We start from the raw sequence: 24,031 nt of genomic DNA on the forward strand, positions 1-24,031 counted from the left end.
TAACCACGTGACGGAGCTTACTCATTTACTTCTATGCTTCCATTGGTAGATTCTGATATGAAAAAGGAGGTTGTATTGGAAGGAAGCAAACAGCCCAAAGCAGCCGCGTGCGTGCAGTATGGAAAATGGAACCTCGACGGTGCCTCTCTGAGCTGCTAGCCTGCTGAGGGCTATCCACGTCCTACAATGGTGTTCGAATCGGTAGCCGTCGAGCTCGTCAACTACGTTCTCGGCGACTATGTCGAGAACTTGGACACATCTCAGCTCAAGCTGGGAATCTGGGGAGGTGAGTCGCGCACACTTCAAAAAAACTGCCAGTACCGCGTTGCCGCTGGCGTGCTGCTTCGAACGCCGCCCAAGATAGTGACAAAATCGGTAGTGGTAGAACTTGGTGTTGCTGAACGGTGTTGTAAGGCGGGTATTTGGCGGCCTACTCCCTCTCGTTCGACGTGAATTCTCACTCAAAGGTGCGGTTCCGTGCCCAAGCAGAGAACGCGGTCGCACGAGTGGTTCGAGATCTTCTAATACCGTTAATAACTGTTACTAGAAAGTGTCCACAATCGAATTCGGTCAAAGAAACAATCGTCGGTGATACTTCATGTATTTGACATTCCATGCCAAACAGAAACACATCCCGTAAAAATACGACTCCCCCCTCCCCCTTCTTTTCCCCGCCGCAATTTTATTATCTTGTTTGACATCGCACACTCCATGGAGCACGTCAGATAGCGCTATCTAGTTTTTCCCCACTGTTGAACACACCTGATTTGCAAAAGCAATTCGTATGTCGACCCCCACCCCACCCACCACCACCAACGCCTACCAATTTCATACGACAGCGTCGGTTTGCGTTCGTCCTGAGCATATGTCGTTGATGCAAATTTTGTAAATGTCGTGGAGTTACATGCTTTAAAGAATCGAATAATATATATATAGACACACACACACACATACACGTCCAAGGAAAATTGCAACCACAAATTCGTACACAGCTGGACGTGTCCATGTGGAGTGGATGAAACGAATATGAGCTTGTAAGTTGTTGGCTGACATTCTAAATACGTAAATCAGTGTATGACGGTGAGTGGTCGTTATAGTTTGTCTGTGCGAACGTGCACATACGACAGTGGCATTTGCACTTGATGACACACACTTGTTGAGCTAGACATAAGTTATGATGTGTTCCTATTTATATATAATACATACCAGCTGCTAAAGAAAGATCAATTATTTTCACTAATGCTGCACACGTTTTTTTAAATATCCATCTTTTTTTATACAACTCAAATGGTAAGCGGGTAAAGCCCTCGATCATTATGTTTCTTTTTCTTACTTTTAGTTACCATGGTGAATGTAGTATCGTGTTGGCACTATCCTACATTTTCACATATTGTGTTCACATCAAACCTGCACCCCATTTCTTCTTACAATTGGGTAAATGAAAGTCATCATATACCATGTTGGAGTCTTATTCCTTGCCATAAGATTCTAAGGTTGCTGCACACTAAACTCATTGCTTCATTTAACTTTGTGCAAACTATAATTCTTTATATTTTAGGACAATTATCACTCGTGGCACAAGTTCTAATCCTAGCGTAAAGCCATCATAATATTTTTATTTTGTAATTTTCTGAAATGTGTGAACTTCCTTCATTGTATTGCAAAGATGAACTTTTAAGATACTAAAATCAAGCTTACTAAAATTTAACTTGCATTTACTGTAGCTTCTGTTGAAAACATTGTAGTGGTCAAAAGCGGAGAACAATGCAACTCTAGCGGACAGCACATTTGCAGCACCGAAAGACAAGATACATTCAAGAATCAGATCATACGATTTGACTATCACAACAATTTCACAATGCAAAATGTGACATTGTTTTGTTTTTAAAGTTTCAACTGTCGCATTGAACATTTACTAATGCAGTGCTTCTCTCAACCACTGATATTGAGGGGACCCCTTCTGGATTGGCAACCCCATCCCCCAAGAGGGAGTGGGTTGCTAAAATTCAAATCAAATTCGAAGGTTCTATGTGCCAAACCAATAAAGGGCATCTGACATGCCCCAGCGGGGGACCAAGGAATAATATTGACCACCTGGGATCTTTTGACATGCCACATAAATTTAACTTCTCTGCAATAAGCCGCCGTCAGATTGCAGGCATCTCGGCCAGGATTCGAACCCGCCACCTAGGGATACGTAGGCCGGCGCTTTGTCTTGTAGCCACTGAGGCGGCAGGGGGGTATTAGACAATTGCAATGACAAAATTATAAATGATTAAAGCTAAATGCGTGAAAACCAGGTTTGAAGTTCTGAAACAAACAATAATCAAGCCTACTCATTTGGAAAACATGGTTTGGTAAATATAACTTTGTAAAAAAATTAGCATAAAAAAAAAATTGAGGAAATCTGAATGGTTGTATACACAAACTCAACTCTCCTACGTCACGCCGCGGTGGTGGCACGTCGGACGCACTTCCGGTCTGGGGCGGTGCGCAGAAGTCGCCGTGCCAGACGTGCATTCCTGTGTTCTTTTCGGAGAAACCAGACAAAAAACCTGCTTTCTCGTGAAAATGCTGCGACGGGGATGTACCAAAAGAGTCTGGAAGGGTTTGAAGATCAGTTTTCATGTGTTTCTGCCCGCTCCGTTCGTCTGAGTACGGGGATAATAGCCGGGTAAAGGGTAAACCAGATGCTGTCGAACTACGATTGCTTGTGCAGGCAACACTTTGTGGTCGCCAGATGTATTTGTTTTGTTCCGACATGAACGAGAGAAAACCGCCAAGGTGTCCAAGCCACCCGCGCGTTCAGTGCGTCTTCAAATTCACACGGCCGCCTGATCGTTCGAACTTTCGTCTGCTCTTTCGAACTTGTCTGCTTTTTGCCGTCTGCTCGTTGAAACAAAAGCGGCCCGTAGACCAAACTTTGACCCGTTGATTGCAATAAGAAGTAATTTCAGGCCTCAAACGGCTTAAGTAGGCTCGGTGTAAACAGTAAGAACATACAAGATGTTGATTATTGGTACCAGTGGCCATCACCGACTTGTTACGCTTGGTCTGTTTCCGCTTCCGAATTTCAGTATCGACGTCGATCATCGCCGCTACCTTCTACACTTTTGCAGCACGAGCGACGTCGCGACTGAAAATATTTAGAAGATTCTCATTGTGGTTTTGGCGTCCATTCTGTGGCGTTCACGCGAATTAATCGCCGCACGTCAAATTATTTACGCAAAGTTTAGCGGTGTAACGAGCTTTAATAGTTTCTCTCAGGCGATTAAAGTGGTAAGATATTGCTATGAGGACGTAGAGTCTAAGATTCCAACGTGAAAAACAGGATGCAGACTCACACAGACGCCGACAACGTGACATTCCAATGGCTTGAGGACGCGGGACACGGTGCTTCTTGCCTGCACTCCATTTCGCATGTGTTCGAACTGTCGTCTGCTCTTTCAAACTTGTCTGCTTTTCGTCGTCAGCGCGTTCAAACGACAGCGGCCCGTAAACCAAACGTTGACCCGGTAATTGCGATAAGAAGTGCAGGCCTCGAACCACTTTTGAAGGTTGGTTGGGGTAAGTAGGTTAAGTGTAAACAATAGATACAAGAAGATGTTGATCATTGTTACCAGTGGCCATCACCGATATGTAATGCCCGATTCTACTTGCGGTTTTCAGTATCGACTTCCACCATCTCAGCTACGGTCCACGCTTTTGCAGCCCGAGCGACGTCGCGACTGCAAATAGCGAGCAGAATCTCATCGTGGGAGTCAGGCTTTATCGCCCATTCTGCGGCGTCCACGTGAAATGAATCGCCGCAAGTCACATTATTCACGCAAAGTTTTGCCCCGTTAATTTTGCTGAGGCCGCTCAAGTAGTCAGACATTGTTAGGAGGGCGTAAAATCAACAATTCCAACGCGAAAAAGAGCACGGGGACTCCCACCGACGCCGAAAACAACGCAATGCAGTGGTTTGTTTATGGGCGACGGCGGGCTTCTTGCCCACTGCCCAGCGCGCATGCGCGACGCCGGTGGCGTTTGCTAGGGCCGCTCCGGTTTGTTTGTAAACATGAGTTGGTGTATAGGTTGCGTAATATTGATTTCCGCCGCTAAATTTAGCGGAGAAACTGGATCGGTATCTAGGTCACAAGACTGGAATTTTTCCGCTAAATTTAGTGGGTAACTGAATTGGTGTATAGGTCACGTGACATCAATTTCCCGCTAAATTTAGCTGGGAAACCATATTGAGTTTTCGGCCACGAAACATAAATTTTCTTGCTAAATTTAGCAGGAAAAATCGGTGAACATGTAGGTCATGTGCCGTCAATTTCCCCAAGGTGTATAGGCCACGTAACATCGGGTGACGTCACGTGACACCCTTTTCCTGCCAGACTTAGCTGGGAAACTGAATTGGTGTGTATGTCCCGTGACGTCGGGTTATGCAACATAAATTTACCCACTAAATTTAGCTGAGAAACTGAATTCATGTAGACGTCTCATGATATTGATTTCCCTGCTAAATTTAGCGGGAAAATTTACGGACAGACGGACGAAATTTAGGGATTAGGGGAAGCATTAATAAGCACCTTGTGTTTTAAAAATATCTTTTATTGCTCAGTTTGATTGACGGTTGATGGCTTCGGGGTTCCTAATTTCTCTCCAGGGATCCAAAGGGTCCGCAGACCCCCATTTAAGAACCACTGCACTAGAGAATTCCGGGTTTGATGAGAAAATGTGTTATGTTCACCTAAAATAGATTATGTTGAAAATGCAATTCAGAACCAATCAGTGAAAAACTTGTTTAACCATCTAGCTGTGCTTTCATGGTAAATGACACTGTCAGTGGCATTTGACCAGCACGGTATGTATTTATAAAAAAAAATAGGGAAGGCAGAAGTATATTGAACATACCTTTCAGTGTGGCTAGCCTTGTATTTCTAGTGAACCTGTTTGAACCCCTGATAATTGTAATTGTGAATAAGCTCGTAACTGAATGCAAAAAAAAGAAAAATTGAAGACACCCTTTGTAAATCTGAGCAATGAAGTTGTGAAAACTTAAATTTGTCACCATGTTTCACTAGAATTTTTTAACAAATAACCAGATATATTTTGTGGTATTCAAAAAATATTGCAATTTGTAGCTATTTAATATTAAAAATGAATGTCCTCATTTCACGTTCCAACGCCGCTATCATTCCAACTGTGAAACGATTTGGAATTTTGTGCTTGAGTCTGAAATTCTATAAAGCTATCTTTAAATTTCAGATCTACACTGTTACTTGCATGACTAATGCATTATTACCATATACTTATTTATTTATTCAATGGTGCCGCAGCTCTCCACTGAAAGTCATAGCAGGAGTAGTATGAAACATAAATACGAAAACATAACATACTGAAGTGCAGCAGTAAAATTTTCAAGTGAAGAAAGCTTTACTATGATTTTCATATCTAAGAACAATGAAGGAAGTTTATTATTTTGTATCACTTGAAGCAGGTTGCTTGGGCTTAAACAAGATACCTGTTTTTGTTTCAGATCCTCATTTTCATTATGTTCTTTTCCTGGGGTGTTTAGAAATGCTATCTTCAGACAGCTTTGTGTGATAAGCGCTGGACTCGGAAAGAACAAGTGGTCTTGGTAAAGAGATGTCAAGGGGTCAAATTGCATTATCATGTCTTGTAACATATGGCAGAAGCGCTCTTTGCCCTTATGTTTACCGCAATTCTATCTCAATTCAGTGCTCATCATCAACCAAGAGCAGGTAATTTGTGAATAAAGCAGGATGCACAATTTTTCTGTGTGTGAACACAGAAAGGTTCAAATGGGTATGGAAAGCAATGCTCTTCCACTTGTTTCTATTTTAATAGATATTTTTTGTGACCTTAACACTTTTTGACAATCAATTGAACCACTAGTGTGTTCATAATTATAACTTTGCTTGTCTTTTTTTTTTTTTTTGCTTTGGTGCTGTTTGGGGACACATCAACATAAAAATGATTATTATTATTATTATTGTGAAATACAGTCACTGGCATGCCTGTAATAGGGATTGGCTTGTTGAGTAAATTAAAATGATCCTGAAGTTGGAAGCTAACACTCTCGCTAAACTGTTAAGTGTGGAACACTCAAACTGCAAAGTTTGCATATTTAAAAAAAAACACGAAAGTTTTGTTACATATGGTAAAAGTGATTCCATATGAGCATTTCCAGTCCTTGAGTAGAATTTATCCTTTTCCTTTAGAAACATGAACTTTGAGCAAAAGTTTCTCTAAGCCTTCTCTAAAGTTTGTGCACTTTCATACTTCAATTTATTGAGGAAACTACTAACATGTAGTGGAGGTATCTCAAGATCTTAAAATCTTCCTTTTTTCCCCCTTTACAATGCAACTAAATATTTTTATCTTCATTGCTGACCAACCAGGGCTAACATGCTTGTCATGAAAATCTCATCATATGGCTCGACTCGCAGAGACGAGCCACTTCACAATGTTTTCATTGATTAGTATTATTCTCTTTTATAAACATATTTATGCATTTGGCAACTTCTTGTGAAATGTTTGTTGTGTATTTCTTTGCAGGGGACATCAACTTGAAAGATTTAGACATCAAGCAGAGTGCTATTGATGACCTTGACTTGCCATTTCGTGTTGCATATGGCCACATAGGTACGGTGTGTTCAGCACCCTTCAAAAATCCATTTGCTTAGTATAATTTTGGGACAAATTAAAAGAGTGTGACTGACTTTGGCCTTTGTCCTATGTGTGTTCCAGACAAGCTCACTCTCAAAATCCCATGGCAGTCTCTCTACAATGCCACCTATTCTGCCATCGTAGAAGGCATCTACCTTGTCATCGTGCCAAAGTCAGGTGGGCTTATAGATATAGAGTTCCTTAATTAAAGTATTACATTGACTTAAAAAAAAACGACACTTTGATTATGTTCTTATTTCAGGCGTGAAGTATGATGCCACAAAAGAGAAGAAACTTCAGCAAGAGGCAAAAGACAGAGAGCTGGCTCGAATCGAGCTGATCAAGCGGCAGGAAGCCGAGAAAGGTGCCTTTCTTTCGTTAAGTTTGCTGCCTTTTTTTTTTTTCTTTTACACAGAGTTTGTAAAATGTACGTGTCATCAAATGAACATGACACAATGAAAAGGTGTCTCGAAAAACGTCTGACGGCTACTAAATCTGGAGGCTCACGGTGGGCTGCTCGAAGTTCAATCTGTTTTAAGTATTATTTTTATTTATTCATTTATTTATTTATTGGTGGAAATGGCCGGCCACTTGTGAAGGGGCCAAGGCAAAAGCAATAAAAAAATAACGAAGCAAAAAAAAAAAAAAATCGCATAAAAGCAGAAATATGTACAGCAAAGCAGTCCCTAAGTAAACATGGGTAGATCTGTACACATGCAAAGGCAAAGCTACCCCCACTTACGCACACAAAAAAAAAATTAATACAGAGCGTATTAGTTTGGTGCTTTCAGTGGTGAAAGCACTGCGCCATTTGCGCCGAATTGTGCCACGAGCTGCTACATCTCGCGCCAAAATGCCATTTTTGCTAAGAATTGCGTCAAACCTTTGTTGAGACAAACTTGTGCAAAGCAAAAAATGAAAATATTTTATTATTGCTTGATTCTAATATTTAGAGAAATAGGATAAAGGGAAATGGTGCAAATATATATTTCACTGCATCTCTACTCACCTTCTCCCCATATGGATTATTTCACCTTAGGTCAGAGCGCAGTCGAAGGCTCCAAGACATACAACCATGAACACACATACTGAAAGCATAAGTCTTGGGCCATTTGCTGTACTTGATTGATTCAGTCGATGAAAGAACACATACAGGAAGATGGACGAATGCCATGATGCTGCACTTTGATGCTGTTGGTTTCATTGACTCGTAGCGTCGGCTGCTCTTCGAAGGTGAAATGAGGTTTAGAAACTGCTCATCAACCCCATGGGCCGGTTGATGCGCTCGCGTGTTAATCGCCGACATCGTGTAAATTTCCAGACGGTATTGGCGATGTCAGGAGCTGAAGTCCCAAGAAAACATTGCAAAAGTAGGATAGTGGCTACCCTGATAAGACAGAACTAGGGTCCTCTACTCCTGATGAGATCACTTAATTATCATGTGTGCCACATGCCTCCGTGCTGCCTCTCACCGCCTTTCACCAGTTTGCTCGTCGGGCTTTACCGCTTTGCACCCTTCTGCTAGGAGCGGCGGCTGACATGAGTGTGGGGTGAGTGCCTGGGTAAATGCGAAAGTTTCTGAGATTATGCTTAAAACTGTTCCAGGTACACCAATTTTAGGTTGATTTCTAATTTTAAAAAGCTGCTACTAGAAGCGGGGGAAAAAAATGTGCCTCTATATTTTAATAAATGCGGTAGTTAAGGTAGTTCCCACACAGCTGTCGATGGAAAGAGCAGCTAACTTTGACTTCACTTTGGTCCCAACACAGCTAAAGAGCACTGTCACTTTTAAAGTAATAATGTAGATTTCCATAATATTTGTGTTTTTTTACAGTTTATAATATTAGTTTTTAGTTGGATAGACTTTTTAAAATGGGGTTGCATTTTTATTGATAAACATACTTTAGCAGATATGTTGGTTTTTGTAGTCATTTTTGCAGAAATTATATTCAAAGGCTAAATGGACTACCGGGTGTAAAAATGGGAGGGGAAGGAGGCTTTATCCCAACTGTAGTGTTGCACTACAATTCATTTTTCAATCATTATTTGAGTACCCATTGTAAATGGAACTTACTCTGATCAGAACCTTATTTCTAAAAATAGGTTCTGTGTTCATTTCGCCTCCTATCTATTTTTATTAAAAAGACCCTCAGTCATTATCATAGATTAACTTATTTAGCGATCCAATCACTTCTTAATTTTCGAGTGATGTGCTAACAGATGTTGGCATCTGCTCCAAAACCGTCAGTGGCTGCTCCAAGCCAATATTTTGCCTGCTACAAAACCTGCGACAAAAGGTCAAATACAGCTTCCATCCCCGCGCTTAGATGAAAACCTGCATTTTTAATGTGCATGTACTGTACATGAGTGTGAAAAGTTTGGAATTCAATTAGCTGTCTCAAAGAATGTATTGCACTAGAGATGAAAGCAGCTAGTATATCTGCAAATGTTTGCTTTCCTAGTTTGTCTTTTTTCCAGTGTTCCCCCCCCCCCCCCCCCTTTGTTATCTCTGTATCTTGCTAACCAGCTGACTTTTGCCTATTACCTTGAAGCAACTTTCTTCAATATAAAGTTAAATTTTGTGTAGCAGGAATTCTCGGGAATTTTCTCACTAATTCTCGATCGCAAATATTTATGATAAATTCTGGACGTTAAGCACACATAAAAATTGTGTTTTCAAGTAGCAAAGGATCAAAACATGCAGAGTGTGTATGTGAAAACTTGAGAGTAAATATTTGAGAGAAATTTCTCTGGTTGGGAAAACAAAAAGCTCGAGGTACACCTAAGCACTTCTTATGAGTTGTGAATGCGAAAGCATGCACGCCGCTCTTCCGCTCTCTTCTTTCGTCTGCGGCGTACTTGCATGGATGATCAAGCGCATGCGCTGTCCTCGGCGTGCTGACCTTGGACGTGGAGCAATGGAGCCACTGCTTCGCGGACACGCAGCGCCATGGGGTGGCAGTCATTGAAACTGACATGCAGCGGCCAATGGGAGCCTCATTGACGCGTGCCAGCCATCGAGATGGAAGCTGAAATACATCAGCTTTACTCCGCTCCTTTGGGATCGAGGAGATTATGTGCCGTTTGGCTAGGCTTTTCTCACGGTTTCATAGCTGGGAGCTGGCTTCACTTGGAGAAAGGATTTAAGGTGCCGTTTGGTACGGTTTGGTACGGCTTCAAGGCCGATGACATCGGCTTGCTCCATGGGACGGTTAATGCTTTTGCATTAATAAATAAAGGACAACAACCAACCAAGATAGAAAAATACTGCTTCTCAACAGCCATCGCGATAGTCATCCCTGAAGAACCAAGTAGGCCTCAAAGCGTAGGGTCCCTATATTTTTAGGATTTGGTTGGTTGTCATCCTTTGTTTATTATTTAGACTTCAGGGTAGATATGGCAAGTCTAGTACTTGTATTAATTTTCAAACAATGGAGGCTCTGAAAATAAAGGGTTTCCTAATGTATATGAAATGGGGAATCGGTGAAATGAGAGTTACTATGCAGGCGAGCTGGTTAACGGTCATAGTGAAAAAAATCTTGAGACAAGGAACGAAAACAAAGGGGGCAACCACAACGCATGTTGTGTTGTGGTTCTCCCCTTTGTTTTCGTTCCTTGTCTCGAGGTTTTTTTCACTATGAAGGAATCAGTTCTGGCTTTGATAAGCTGTGTGATGCTTGAATATTCCTAGCTTTGCTTTTTAAATCATACAATTAAATTACATTGCAAGTAAGCTAACTTTTTGCTTTCAAAGCACTACCCGTGCGCGACGTATCAGCTTTTCCTAAGGCTAACCTGATTAACATATTGGTTGTGCAGACAAGCCCAAGGAGGACAAACAAGACACGTTCATGGAGAAGTTGACAGCGCAGATTGTCAAGAACCTCCAGATCCGCATCCGCAAAATCCACGTCCGCTACGAGGATGCATTCACCATTCCCAAGCACCCGATGTCAATTGGCGTCACCCTGTACAACCTGTCTTTTGACACCACTGATGAGAACTGGGGGCCCTGCGTCCTGGATGCGGCTGCCAAGGTGGTGCACAAGGTCAGTTAGCTCGTCGTTTCTCTGAAAGTGACAAAGAGCAGTGACGCTAAAGTGTTTTAGGAACTTATGTTGACTGCCATGTAGTCTGCCATGTAGTCTGCAAATTGGCCATGTAAGAACTTTGGGACACAAGTGGTCTCATATTTTGCAGGCTTGAAATTGTACCATTTTGAAGATTCACATTCATTTGTGATTGAGTGAGGTTCAATTATTCTGCGTCCTGTGTCAGGCATGCAAATCAATACCCATTTTCACCTCAAGAAAAAAACAAGTTTTGTGCATTGTTCATACGCGATGCGAAGTAGTTCTTACGAGATTTGGTTGTCAAAGGAAAAAGCGATGCTTTTGGTGGTTGGACTGTGTATGTCTTGATAAGATAGGATGTGTCTAATCTACATTGCACCTACATATATCTTAATTATCAACATGAAGGGGGAAATTAGTAATGCTCTGCAAGGAGCCAGATTTTTTTTACTACGGTTCTTGAGATGAAAACGGGTATAATAGCACTTGCCACGCCAGCATATGGCATCGGCAGCAAACTAACGTATGATAAAACAAAAATTTGTTGAAGAAACTCTGCAGGAAGGACAAATTTTTTAAAGGGGCAGTGGAACAATTTTAATATTGACAAGAATATTAAGTTTTTTGTTTTTTTTATTTTTACACTGTTTATCTTACCAAAGGGGGTGGAGAAACCGCCTAATATTTTTTAAATATTGCTATTCTGTTGCGTAATAGCAAAAAAAAAAAAAAAAAAGAATATTTCGCAGTCTGCAGCTGCGGTGTGGTGGCCTTAGGAGCTAAGGCGTGACGTGCAATGGGTATAATGTAATAAGTTGGCAAGATGTGCCATTATGTTCTCAATCTAATGCTATATTTGATAAATATTGTTGTTTCAACATGAATAAGTGTGTCAAGAACCTCTTATCATCGACAAAGTTGTACTATAGTCACTTTTAGTAGTGCCATCTGCCCGAGGTGAAAAAAAACTATTCCTCACTTGAGCTTCATACCATTCTGCTACTAGGTCAGTCGATCTTTCTTACCGAAAGGCAAGCTCTTTGCTTCCCCCCCTCTCCCCCCTCTCCACATCGCTCAAACCAACCTCCGAGGTCGCCATTGAAGTCGCAAGCAGGGCCGTGCGCGCTGCAGGCTTTGATAGAGAACCCAACTGGATCTTCTTTATCCCCATTGTGCATCACTGCACACGAGACTTGGAAGGCAGTGTGAGAATTGAGTGGTTTGTAGTGATGGACTGAATCTGCCAAACTTCAGATTCTGCAAAGTTTGATACATGCCGTTTGTGTTTTGCGCATGTGCGAGAATGTGACGGCGTAATGCAGCAGCAAATGAACGCCGTGCGGTTACCATCATACCTTGAAGTACATTTAGCGGTTATGGCAAGGTTTGGAGTAGGTGACATGGTAACTGTGTGCTTGTCAGTCTTTGTGAGGGTGGTTCTCTTCACTATTTTCTGCCTCAAGAAGATTGACCAGGAATCGAAGCAGTCGATTGCGCAAGTGACAAACGATGCGGTACATTCTGGATGACGTGATTTTCATTTCTTCTTTCCAGTGATGCAACGAGGTAGTTGCAACATGGACTGACAAGTACTTTAAAGCATTTCTCGCACTTATAGCAATCCTGTTTTCAGCTCTCAAGTAGTTCATGCCCAAACAAAATGCTATTGCTTTTTAAGTAGCGTTATTTCGTGGTTTTTATCTATCTGCTAAAACCAAACACAGAATTATCATGCTCGACGTTGCACATCCGACATTCCTACCTTTTCCCATCTTCCTAAATGTCCGTTTGTGTCCTAATATCAGAAACCGGCATTTTAAAACTTTAAAACGAGATGCTGCAAATATGGGACACGTCACTTTCATGCAAAGCTGGTGTTAAGAGGGCGCGGTACCTCTATTTATTCGTCCGTTTCAGCCACCAGATGGCGCGCGGCTCGAAACGTGGTTGAACGCGCAACTTCTAGATGGCGCCAGTATCGAGGTGTGAAAAGGCCCGCGTTATCCGCTGCGTGAAATAGATCCCGAAATCTGCCGTGTTCTCCCGGCGGAGGAAGTTTCTGCATCCCTCGCGCGCGCTTGGTATGTACGCGCGGTGACCGAGTCCGGCCTCTGCGCTGTGTGATGCAGTGGGTGGCGCTCGTTTCTGTTCGGAGGTAGGAATAAAAATGCCGGTCTCCTTTTTTACGACGCTCGTTTCTATAGCTTGTTTTTTTTTCTTTTTTTTTTATCTCAAGTGACCTACAGTACCGCCTGATCGAAATCGTCCTTTGCGGTGAGCGATTGAGAGTCAGGTTAGCATTTTATTTGGGTCAGCACTACACGTTTAATGGAGACCTCGGGCGGCGATGTAAATATGCATTGCTTCCCAAAGTGTGTCCAAGGTGCGCAATGACAATTGGAAAGGGTATTGAAGGCGCGCGACCGTCGGTTGGTAAAATACGTGCGTTAGATTGACTTATTCAGTCTAATCATTTTTGCCAACGTCTTTTATCTGTTTCGACAAATGACATGGTCGAGTCTATTGATAACCTTAGCTAGATTGGACGTACGGAGTGTCCGGGCTTTAAATAAATTTGCTTCGTTTATGTGAATGAATAACTGTTTTCTCTTTTCCGTGCTCGGTGCTATGCAAAAATCGCTGAGATGTTATGGTAGCTCAGTGTGGCGGCGTTTTGCACGCTGACTCGCTATTGCATTCGCTGTGCACAATATGTGTTCAGATGGAATGTGCCAAATCGTATTTCCGATCGATATGATAGATTTACTTTGCTACAGTGTTAATTATATTTTCCTGATTTAAACTGGTTCGTCCCTGATCTGAGCCTAAGTTTAAATTCGAAGGGCAGACAGACTTAGCGTCGTAACAGCCGTAATGCGCAGAAAGAAATTAGTACCATGAAAAAAAAAAAAAAGGATACGAGGTGACTCAGTGTTATAGAAGTAATGAGTGTGCAAAGGATGGGATACGGTCCATTCGTCACATGCACACTCGTCACAGGACGATTGGTCACAGGACGATTCGTCACACAGGAACATTCGTCATAGGATGACTCGTCACGCGGCCAACCGGTCTCACAATAGTTCGTCCCCCCAAAAATGTATTGTTCAATTTGGTTCGGGCGGACAAAGGCGAAGAATTTGTAAGGAACGTTTTAGCTTCTGATTCGGTCCCGAACATTGAATGTTGGTTGGGCCTCAGAAAGTCGGTCACCTCTTATCTTAGCATGTCTTTCGCTTCTCGAGGTCAAAGAATTTGCAACAGACGTTCTAGCTATCTGGGTCCGTCCTGAACGGTGAATACGGAGGCCATAGAAGAGCGACTATTTTTGAACTACATTCAAAAGGATGGAGGTGATCGCAACAGAGAGAGCCATGATGCTGCACGAGGGGTACTCGTACACATTCGGCAGAAGGAATTCCGATACTTGTTGGTTTTGTCGAATAGGTGTATGCAAGGCAAAACTAAAAACTAATTTGGCTGCCAGTCGGATTATTGCTCGTTCAAGCCTGCAACTGAGATCAACCTGCTGAAGACCCGTAATATAATGAAAGGAAAAGCGAATGAGTATTGTAATATTAGTTTATATAACCATTGGTTTACGTGACAGTGGAAAATTGTGAAACTCCTCATCAGGGTATGTAGGCAGATGTTGAAATTTACAATTTACTATCGTCCCCTGCTCGATCAATGAGACCAGTTGCCCGCATGACGAGTCATCCTGTGACAAATGTTCCTATGTGACGAATCATCCTGTGACCAATCGTCCTGTGACGAATGCGCATGTGACGAATCGTCCTCATCCTGCAAAGGATGCCATCGTACGTTTTTTTCTTCTTTTTTTGTTTTTTTAACTCTCCGCATTGCTGGGAAACGCTCAAGGTACCAGCAAAGACAGCGAGCTGGCGTGAAATTTCCATCGAGCGGAAAACGAGTGTGACTTTTATTTCATCATGCGCTTTCATTTTGATATGGCTCAAAATGGGCGCGAAATAGTAACAGGTAAGGCAACAAAATTTAGATGTTAGGTCTGGAGCACCGCCATACTCAGCCGTGTTGGGGGCATCTCTCGCGAGTCAATACGGCAAAGGTATTGCGCGTCGAACTGTACGTGAGAGTTATCCATTTCAGCGAAACCTTGATTTCGCAAAACTATTGTGGCTCGAGTCGTGGCTTCCAGTACTTGAAAGCCACGAGCGAGAAATAAATGACAGTTGATTTTGAAGGACAATCGCGACGTGGAAACCCATAAAAGAGAGTTCCAATAAGACGAGAGCTTCCCCTTCTCTTCAAGTGCGTGGGTTACGCTCTCAATCCTGCACCTCGCAACAACTTTTTTTTTTTTTTTTTTGTCGAGGCGCTATTTTATTTTTTTTACTTTTTGTCTACCTTGATACCCCATCAGCGCAAAAACTACCGTAAAGAAAAAAAAAAATAGTGGGCATACAACGACAACGCACCCACTGGGACCCGAGTCAAGGCAAGAACAACTAACTACTAAAAGGGGAAAAAAATCATGTTCGCATACACAGACAGAACGCCTCCATCGAAAGAAATGAATCATGCGCTTGTTCTGCCAGTCTCGTTGTGCGTCTGTCAAAAGCCACAAAGGAGGAAGACAATCAGCGCCTACACCACTCCCTTCCACTCCCCCCCCCCCCCCCCCCCCCACCACCACCCCTAAAAAGAAGAAAAAAAAGGTTTCTTGGGCGCGCGCGCGGTCGCCCAAGCGATGACCTTGGAAGGGTATGCGATTGTAGCACGTTTGTCCCCCGGTTGTGCCCCTGTCTCAAATGCCACGGTCCGTTTCTCCCAAGTGCCCGTCTTATCTTCCCGAGTATCAACTCCGCAGTGATTCTGAATCATTCCGATGCTTTCCAACGTTGCAAAACTGTTAGACGAATATTTGCACAGAAGTATACTCTGTTCGCAGAACTATCTACGGCGCTAAAATTCAAAAGCGCCGAGTTGGATTGGGGAACTCGTGTAGGTTTAGCTCATCGTTGGAACATTCTTATTCGCTCGATGAACTCCACAAAACGTGTAAATATTAGAATGAACTTTCCAGAGAACGAGAGTTGTTGTCGGGGTTCCAGGCGACCGGACAGGTCGCAATTATTGGCTGATTAAAAATTTTATTTCATAATCACAATCGTATCATCAAGGGCACGCCATTTCCTCATCACTTCTTCTACGAAAAGAGTTGCTGTATTCGTAGCACACACAGACGGAAACGGTTGAGACTGCCCAAATAATATCTTCTTTTGGCAGGTACTGCGCAGCGATTACACACAATGCCTCTAACATAAACATGCTGCTCCACATGTCTATTCACAAGATGCAATACATCGTTCTCCCAACTTTGTTGAAATGGGCATGAAAGCGCGTAACCGTCACTTTTTTGAAGTTCTACTTAGAGGTGAAGTGTTTACCGTAAAAAGTCGTTAATTATTTATTTTTTTCCGTTTACTACAAAGCTCGATTCCCTTAAATTTTTGTTTTTATATCGTCTCTACAGCGCTTTTACGTCGGTACTTTCGTGTTAGAGGACATCACATAATGTGCGAAAAAAACAACAAAAAAACGGTAGGATCGATGCTGCATAGCCTTTTTTTTTTTTTTGTGGACATCAAGAAAAAAAAAAAAGATAGTAGTTGTCTTCACTTCGCACTGCATGTTTTGGCACGGAAGTTCCTATTTGGTTATGATGTCTTTACTTTCTTAAAAATTATATACAGTAATTTAAATTACCGAATTACAAAAATGTCGAAATTGTATAATTGCTTTTCGTTGGGACGCCATGACGACAGCGACACTCGTGTTCCCTCGTGGTTTTCGCCAGCATTTCTACGATGAATTGCCAGGATCGCGAGATGCAACAGCGTGACACTCCGTCTTCTGTGACGTCATTTGTTGCACTTCGGGACAACTTTTGATGTATGGCCAGCATAAGACGCTAACCACACCAGTCGGAGACGCGCTGCAGGTGCCATAGTACTGCTCGTAAAAGTAGCTGTCACGTGCTTTGCTCCGCGACTGAGGGTTGCCAAATTACGGTGAAACGGAGTATAGACAAAACAGACTGGACGACATTTACCGGGCATCTTTAGAGCTGCGAAGCTCAAAATCACGCGTACTCATAAGATTTTTTTTTTCTCGCGTGTTTGTGATTTTTATGATGTCCTGCAAGCAAGAAAAAAATATATATGGTGAAGTCACTCCGAGGGGGTAGCGATAACTGCGAGCCACGAACATGAAGGACTCGCTAACATCCGTCAGGAGTGTGAACGGTAAATCGTCACGCAAACATATTCTCACAAGCTGCAAATATTTATTTGGCTTAGCAAGTAGAATACTAGTATACTAACGACATGTGATTATTGTACACAAGATACCATTTCTCGGTTCTTCAAAACCATTTCCCAAGTCTGAACGGTCGCGCTACGGGCCGCGGCTAGCCGTGCCCTCGATAGGCTACGGAGCTGCGTTGTGTCGTCTGCTACTGTACCGCCAACAGGAGAGCGATAGCTCTGTGTGTTCCACAGATGCGTGTTGCGGTATAACTCTGTACGTCTGTCCTAGAGGAAGACAAAGAGATAGGCTCTGTGACCCCCTCCTAAGCTAACAAAAACAAACAGAAGTATACTCGTTTGGACTGAAAGGTTTACAAAATAGTGACCAGACATTGGAAAAGCATATGTCACAGAACTTGGTTTATGAAATGGCATCATTGTTTCGAGCAAGAAATCACCTGCTCATTACTGGGACGATGAAATCGTCACTATTTATTGCGTCAGGTATATTTGCGCTCATGAAGAAAAATCTGAACACATCCTTCTCCCAAAGTCCTATGTCGAATAATAAACACTTTTTTAAACATCTATGCACAAATAACTCATTTTTTTCTACACTTGTATATGCACGTTAATTGACGTCAAACCGCATTTTTGATTAGATCTTGATGTCTACACCAACTACATTCATATTTTTTAGGGCTTTATTGAACGATAACTTCAACTATAGTTAATGGAACACGATGGCTCGATCTCGACAAAAACCTCAACGTGCGAAGCTTCCACAGACGGTCGCTAGCGAGTATTCTCAATGTGAGACTTCAGAAGCTTTCGCTTGCCATAGGGAGCTTGCTTTCGACTACAGCACTGCACGGGCCCGGAAAGCGCTGCTGTGTGGAGAGGTTGACTTACAAGATGACGTGTTACGTGGTCACGTAAGATGGCGTCATTTCGTGCAGCGTGATCACGTAAGATGACGTCATTTCGTGTAACGAGATCATGTAAGATGACGTGTTTGTGTCACGTCATCACGTAAGATGACGTCAGTTCGTATGAACTGACGTCATCTTACGACAACGCCAACAACATTAGTGCCGTCCGGAACCATTGACCTTAGAAACGCGCTTCTTCGCTTGAAGAGCTGATATGCGTTGATTGTTATTTGTTTCTTTTGCCTACTACAGACCATTCAAGAACTCTCCTTCTGGGTGCCACCAACTTCGTCTACTGGGCTGTGAAGCGCGTTCGAGCGTGCGCAATACCTCTCTAGGCCGAAAGATTGTACACTGAGTATGCGTTCACAGCTCAATGACTTTGGCATTTTTCGTCAGGATAGATGCTCCCACGAGAAGAGCGTAATGGATATGTGAATAGAATTGGAAATTTGAAATGTTCTTGCCCAATCGCATTTTTCTTTGGTTATCAACGCTTTTTAGCGTCATCACAAGACGTTCAACCCATAATACACTGGTGATTAAAAAATAAGCACCGAAAAACATGCACCGATTTTCGCTCAAAAATAAACACCGGAAAAATACATACCGTAATCATTACCCATGTCACCTTTTTGGGTGATATGTGAATTTCCAGAAGAACAGCGAGTTATCACCCTCCCCTAGGAATACCCTGACTACAGAGCAGGCGACCCGTTTTTCCCCGCGTTAGATTGTGGTGACCACGAACCGTACGGAGGTCACAGGACGTCCGTGAAAAATAAAAAGGAGGCAAACAACGATCTACTCTGTGCACGCTTCATCCCCAATTTCCACGACCCCAAGGCCGAAGGACGTTTGTGTGAAGGATAACAATAAAATAAAACTTTGCGTCAAAAAAAAAAAAAAAGCCCGTTTTTAAAAGAAAAAAAAAAAGTAGAAACAAGCACAACGCGTTGACGGACCGCGAGGTTGTGGAACACCTCGCGGTCCGCTTGCCACAGGACGGTTGTCTTCGACCCATAGCTCCAAGGTGAATTTGCCACTTGCGAAAACACGGAGACCTACCCAGCGAGAACCAGGAAAGCAAGACACGCACACTGACGCCTCGGCGTGCAGAATGAAACAGGATACGGGCGCGGAACACGGCCGCGGAAGAACACCTCGCACAGTGCCGATCCGGCCGATCTCCGAACGGACGATTTCGCATTTCGTGGACAGCGAGCGCCACCGCACGGGAGAGAGAGGTACCTTAAAAACGACGAAAACAAGCACCGACACCTTGGTTCTTTATATTTGCTGTAGTTACGGAACAAATCGACTTACATGAATAATTTGAATATTATTCGATTCCATAATAAATTTAGAAGACATTAAACGCAATTCTTCTTATGTTTGAATTTAGATAATTTTGTAAATTCGCTCCGAACGCAAGAGTGCCGAAATTGCCGATTTTGACAATTTTCATGATTTTTTTAAAGAATATAATTAAATTTATGACGAAACATCTGTTGCGTTTAGTGTCTCGATAATGACTCAATGTCTTTAAAGCCGAAATTTTCAAGAAGATCCGCGCAGCCGTTATTATGTGAGAATTTTTTTAATTTGGTGAAAAACCTCATGTATTCTCTATGGGGCTCTGAGGTGCGCCCCCTCTTAAGTGACTGAAATCGAAAAGCATTCATATTTATAATAATATTGTTATCTCTTCTGGTGAAAGCTCAGTAGTCATTACATTCATTTTCGTGCACGAAACAGTGACTTTTTGTGGGCTTCTCAAACAATCGGCATAGGAGGTTTGGCGCATAGAACATTCGGACCTTGAACAAACAACAGGGTACTTGAATTTACCTGAACGCAACCTTTACAGAAATTACAAAAAGGTGCGTCTGCTCTCAGGCATCGAACCTAGGCCCTTTGCATGGGAGCCAGTGGAGAGAAGATTAATTTTAATTTGATTTTTTTTGGAAACTGGAAGAAATCTCAATTTTCAATTTTTTTATTTTTCAGGCATGGGTGGACCACAAAAACATGCAGCTTTGAAATTTTTCAATCATTGTTCTTTTCAGATTGTAGACATCAACAGCTTCGCACTCTACTGGAACACCAACTCTAAGCTGTTTCGGGACGAACCACCATCAGTTCTTAGGGTACTTCCTTTTTCCCACCTCTCGTCTGATCGCTGAGCTGACTGCAGGAATTTTGTTTTGTGTTTGGGGCATAGCTTGACATCCCTAAAAACAACTTTTGCTTTCAGTCTGGGGTTGAAACCCAGGGTATTTCTCTTTGTCTACATTTTTAATGACATGTTATTTTTTTTACAGTGATAGCTGTTATGGGCTCATTCTCCCACGTAAAATGATGTTATTGGTATTGTCATGTAGCTCTGTGACCATCGCAGAGTCATGTGATGCCATGATGCCTCATGACATCATCTATCCAGATTGCTTTATAGTTAAACAAATGTGTGTGTCACTCTGAGCAGACATTGGCAATGGCTTATGTATCTTGCGCATAAGCTGCAAGAGCAAGATACATGCAAGATACATAAAGAAACATTAAGGTTCAATAAAGTGTTGCAGCTATTGCTGTGACTACTATAGATTCACACAGCACAGCTAATTTGTTTTTTAAATTTGTTTACTCTAGTAGGAGCCAGTTTTTCATGCTATTGTAATTATTTTAACATTGGTCCTTGTATTGGCAACCACTGCACCAGCTCTAGGTTTGTGGCCTTTTTTGAATGTTCACCCCCCTCTGATTACCAGAAATTCTTTTGTACATATCGTTTCAGGCTCTCCTTGAAGAGAAGATCAGTTCTGAAGTTGTGAAGCCAAGTGATGTCTCCTACAGTATGTGTACTTTCTTTAGCCATACTACACTAAGAAGGTAGTTCCTTGGCATACTTTTGTTTGTCCCACTTTTTAAAGCTGTGTGGGTATCTAATGACCAAGAACGGGCTTTAGCAATAAGTTTACTTTGCAACCAGATTTTTTTTTTTTTTAATTTGTACTTGTTGGGGCAATTTGAGTTGGTTCCTTCTGATCTCTCTCGGGCAGTGTTTGACCCTGGCACTGTTGGAGAGCGCTGCCGTGTTTATTTTGCCACATCATCATTAAATGGGGTAGAACGATTGTTCTGCGTGCAGAATCCCTGTCGCAAAAGCCCTGCGTCATGAGCCCCATGTTACGAAAACCCCGCATTCAATTGCCTTGTCCTGTATTCCCCACATGCCAAAAGCCCTGTCCTCGCTGCCCCCGTCCCACCCTCTTTGCGCTTCAACCAGCATTGTTCCATGTCTTAACTAGGGCTGGGTGTCTGTTAAAAGTTTTAACTTGTAGGAAATCGCGTACCGCCGCCGATTCGCCGTTTCCCACGTGGTCCGTCAACAACCCGAGTCCAGCCTGGTTCTTTCACGGGAGCGGGATTCCGCTCCCAGTTTATTGGTACAATAACACACAACGCTACAAAACACTCAATCTAAAATACAAATACAAGCTACATTACACAACTATTTACAACCGCACGTTAAGCCCAGCGCTAAACACAAAGAAGGCCTTAGGCCTCGCGTCCCGCGATATCCTAGATCCGGTCGCCACCCACTTGCCTGCGTCTCGGTCTCGTCCGGAGTTCTTAGAGGCCTCTCGCCCCCTGCCCCACCGAGTATATATCTATCGATGGGCGAGGAGGTTTCTCCTCGCCTGCCACGGGGGCGCCTGCAGCGCCCTCCAGTGGCTAGGAGAGAAAGCGGCGCGTCGGGAGCCGAATTCGAGATCCCGATCGACCCCGCGGCAACACGACCATGTGATCGTGTCGCGGCCAAGATTGGCCGAATGGTTTGATGGGCGCCCTCGTGAATTCACGGTGCGCCATAAACTTTATAATTGGCCATTCTTGAATTGATGAATTAATCGGGCTCAATCATTTCCATGCATTATATTTAAAAATGTTAAAACTGATATTTTTTTTGTCGTTGCTGGATATGTGATAAGCGGTGCAATATAAATTTTTTTTATTTCTGCTCAGCGCTGTCGACGCATTATTCGAAATGGCTGCAAGTTCGCGTCTCCCCGTCTGCAACCACTACTGTCGTCATCGACACAATATGCAATGTTTGCCACTTTCGGAATTCTGAAAGTCATTTGCAGCAACAGTGGCACATCTTTCGTTTCAAAGGATACATGCTGGCTCTTGGAGGTTAACGGCATCCGACATATATCAAGCGCTCCTTATCATCCGGCTACCAACGGACAAGCCGAAAGAATGGTTTGGGAGACCAAAAAATCACTGTGTAAGGTTTGCGAAAGAAGTCTGAACTGCTGTTTGGCAAAATTTCTGTTTACACAGCACACCATACCAGGCTCAACTGGGGAAATTCTAGCAGAGTTGATTGGACAAAACCTGTCTTTTCCGCTGGACAGCATTCATTCGCGGGATAAAGAAGATACTGAAGAGTATAAAGACTTAAACTTCCAAAAGTCGGAACCCGTCTTCATCAAGGGCTTTGCGGGACAATCAAGGTAGATCGAAGCCAAGGTGTTCCACCAGCTTAGTCCTCGATCATCTAAGGTAGAATCCTCAGATGGTCGCATACAAAGAAGGCATGTTGATGGCATGTGAAGGCGAGTAATTCAACACCAGGAACGTCGCAAGTCAGTTTCATTCCAAGTTTCACACCGCAAACACGGCAGCTCAACTGCACCTCAAGTTTCAAGCTATCCACATATTGAGTCGCTTGAAACAGAAGATGTAAATGTCCCAAACAACAGATGCACGGAGGTTGGTTCATCAACGATCACCTCCGAGTCACTGTTGACCCCAGCACAAAAGAGCAACGTATCTCAGGATCTGGTTGAAGTTAATCTTGACTTGTCAACATTGGGTCCTGCTGTGCCATCTTCAGCTCCGGTTCCTCTACCCAGGGCACACCCTCAGAAGATTCTGAAACCACCAGTGCGATATCCAGACTGAACGGTCTCATCAAGAAGAGAAAAGTGTTTGTGCCTGACTTCATTGTCGTCTTAAGAAAAGATGAGCACACAAGACCGGCTTGGACCACTCTCCACTCACACCCGCCACGCGGGCGACATGTTTGCTATGCCAATTGCAGCTGCACTCTGTTTTTTTCATCTTGTACCTATGTAATGCACATATTCTGCAACCAAACATAAGATAAACTTAAACCATGGACATGCTTAGAATGATGTACAAGTGGCCACTTGCATAAATTTGCATAACCAGTGACGCAATTCGCTGTCATAGAGATTCACCCAGACGCAGAATTATAGACTTTATCTACCTAGAACGAAACAAATACTTTTAGAATGACGTAAAAAGAATAGAAAATAGTGTTTGGTGGCTGCTCGTAATAAGCAACGGCCATGAGCTGCGGGTCAACAGTTTTAACAGAACCCGCTTTGTCAGAACTGCAAATTCGCGCATACTTCAGAGTCTACAAAGCTTTGGTCCAAAGCTTGTTCATAAAAAAATTTTAGCTTTATATGTTTCGCCAGCGACTGATATTTTCTGTTTCTTCTCACTTCTAACATCACAACACGTGAATGCATATACAGCACGCTTGAAAAACGGGAAGCTTTACCCAGTCATTCCTTACTTGAGTCCCGGGTACGGCATGATTACGTTACACAAGCTCGCGTGCATACTTACGGTCTTATAGTTAAAAGCAGAATGCTCCGCTCTAACGCTCGGGACCCAGCTATCTGACACAGGGGTTTCGCGTCATGGGCTTCTGAAACTGAGTTTTTTTTTAAAGTGGGGCAAAAATGGCGGGGCGCTGGCCGTGGGCCATTTGACACAAGGCTTTTGACATCAAGTGCTTCCGTGCACCACCCCATTGAAGGCCTTCTTCATCGGATGCCTTCCTGTTTCCCCTCAACAGTTCTGGGTCCAATCTCGTCCGTTGCCAAGCTCACCATGGACACAAAGCCAGAACTGTCAAACTACAATGATCCTGGGATGACCTTGGACATCCTGGTGGCAGAGATCACCATTGGCATCAGCAAGCATCAGGTTAGTTGCTGTTTCATGCACT

General features: G+C 43.0%; 1 protein-coding gene across 1 annotated transcript in view; it reads left to right on the forward strand.

The window, feature by feature from the left end:
* The first annotated feature begins 64 nt into the window (after window positions 1–64).
* Window positions 65–24,031, forward strand: part of LOC115310468 (vacuolar protein sorting-associated protein 13) — a 178,434-nt gene continuing 154,467 nt past the window's right edge. The window contains exons 1-8 of the mRNA XM_029968867.4: window positions 65–286; window positions 6,571–6,657; window positions 6,763–6,858; window positions 6,944–7,045; window positions 10,501–10,730; window positions 20,049–20,129; window positions 20,774–20,831; window positions 23,879–24,009. Coding sequence (XP_029824727.2) covers window positions 187–286; window positions 6,571–6,657; window positions 6,763–6,858; window positions 6,944–7,045; window positions 10,501–10,730; window positions 20,049–20,129; window positions 20,774–20,831; window positions 23,879–24,009 — 885 coding nt within the window. The 5' untranslated portion in view covers window positions 65–186. The remainder of the gene's footprint in view (window positions 287–6,570; window positions 6,658–6,762; window positions 6,859–6,943; window positions 7,046–10,500; window positions 10,731–20,048; window positions 20,130–20,773; window positions 20,832–23,878; window positions 24,010–24,031) is intronic.

This window comes from Ixodes scapularis, unplaced genomic scaffold (genome assembly GCF_016920785.2).
Source record: "Ixodes scapularis isolate PalLabHiFi unplaced genomic scaffold, ASM1692078v2 PGA_scaffold0__279_contigs__length_252992795, whole genome shotgun sequence".
NCBI lineage: Eukaryota > Metazoa > Arthropoda > Arachnida > Ixodida > Ixodidae > Ixodes > Ixodes scapularis.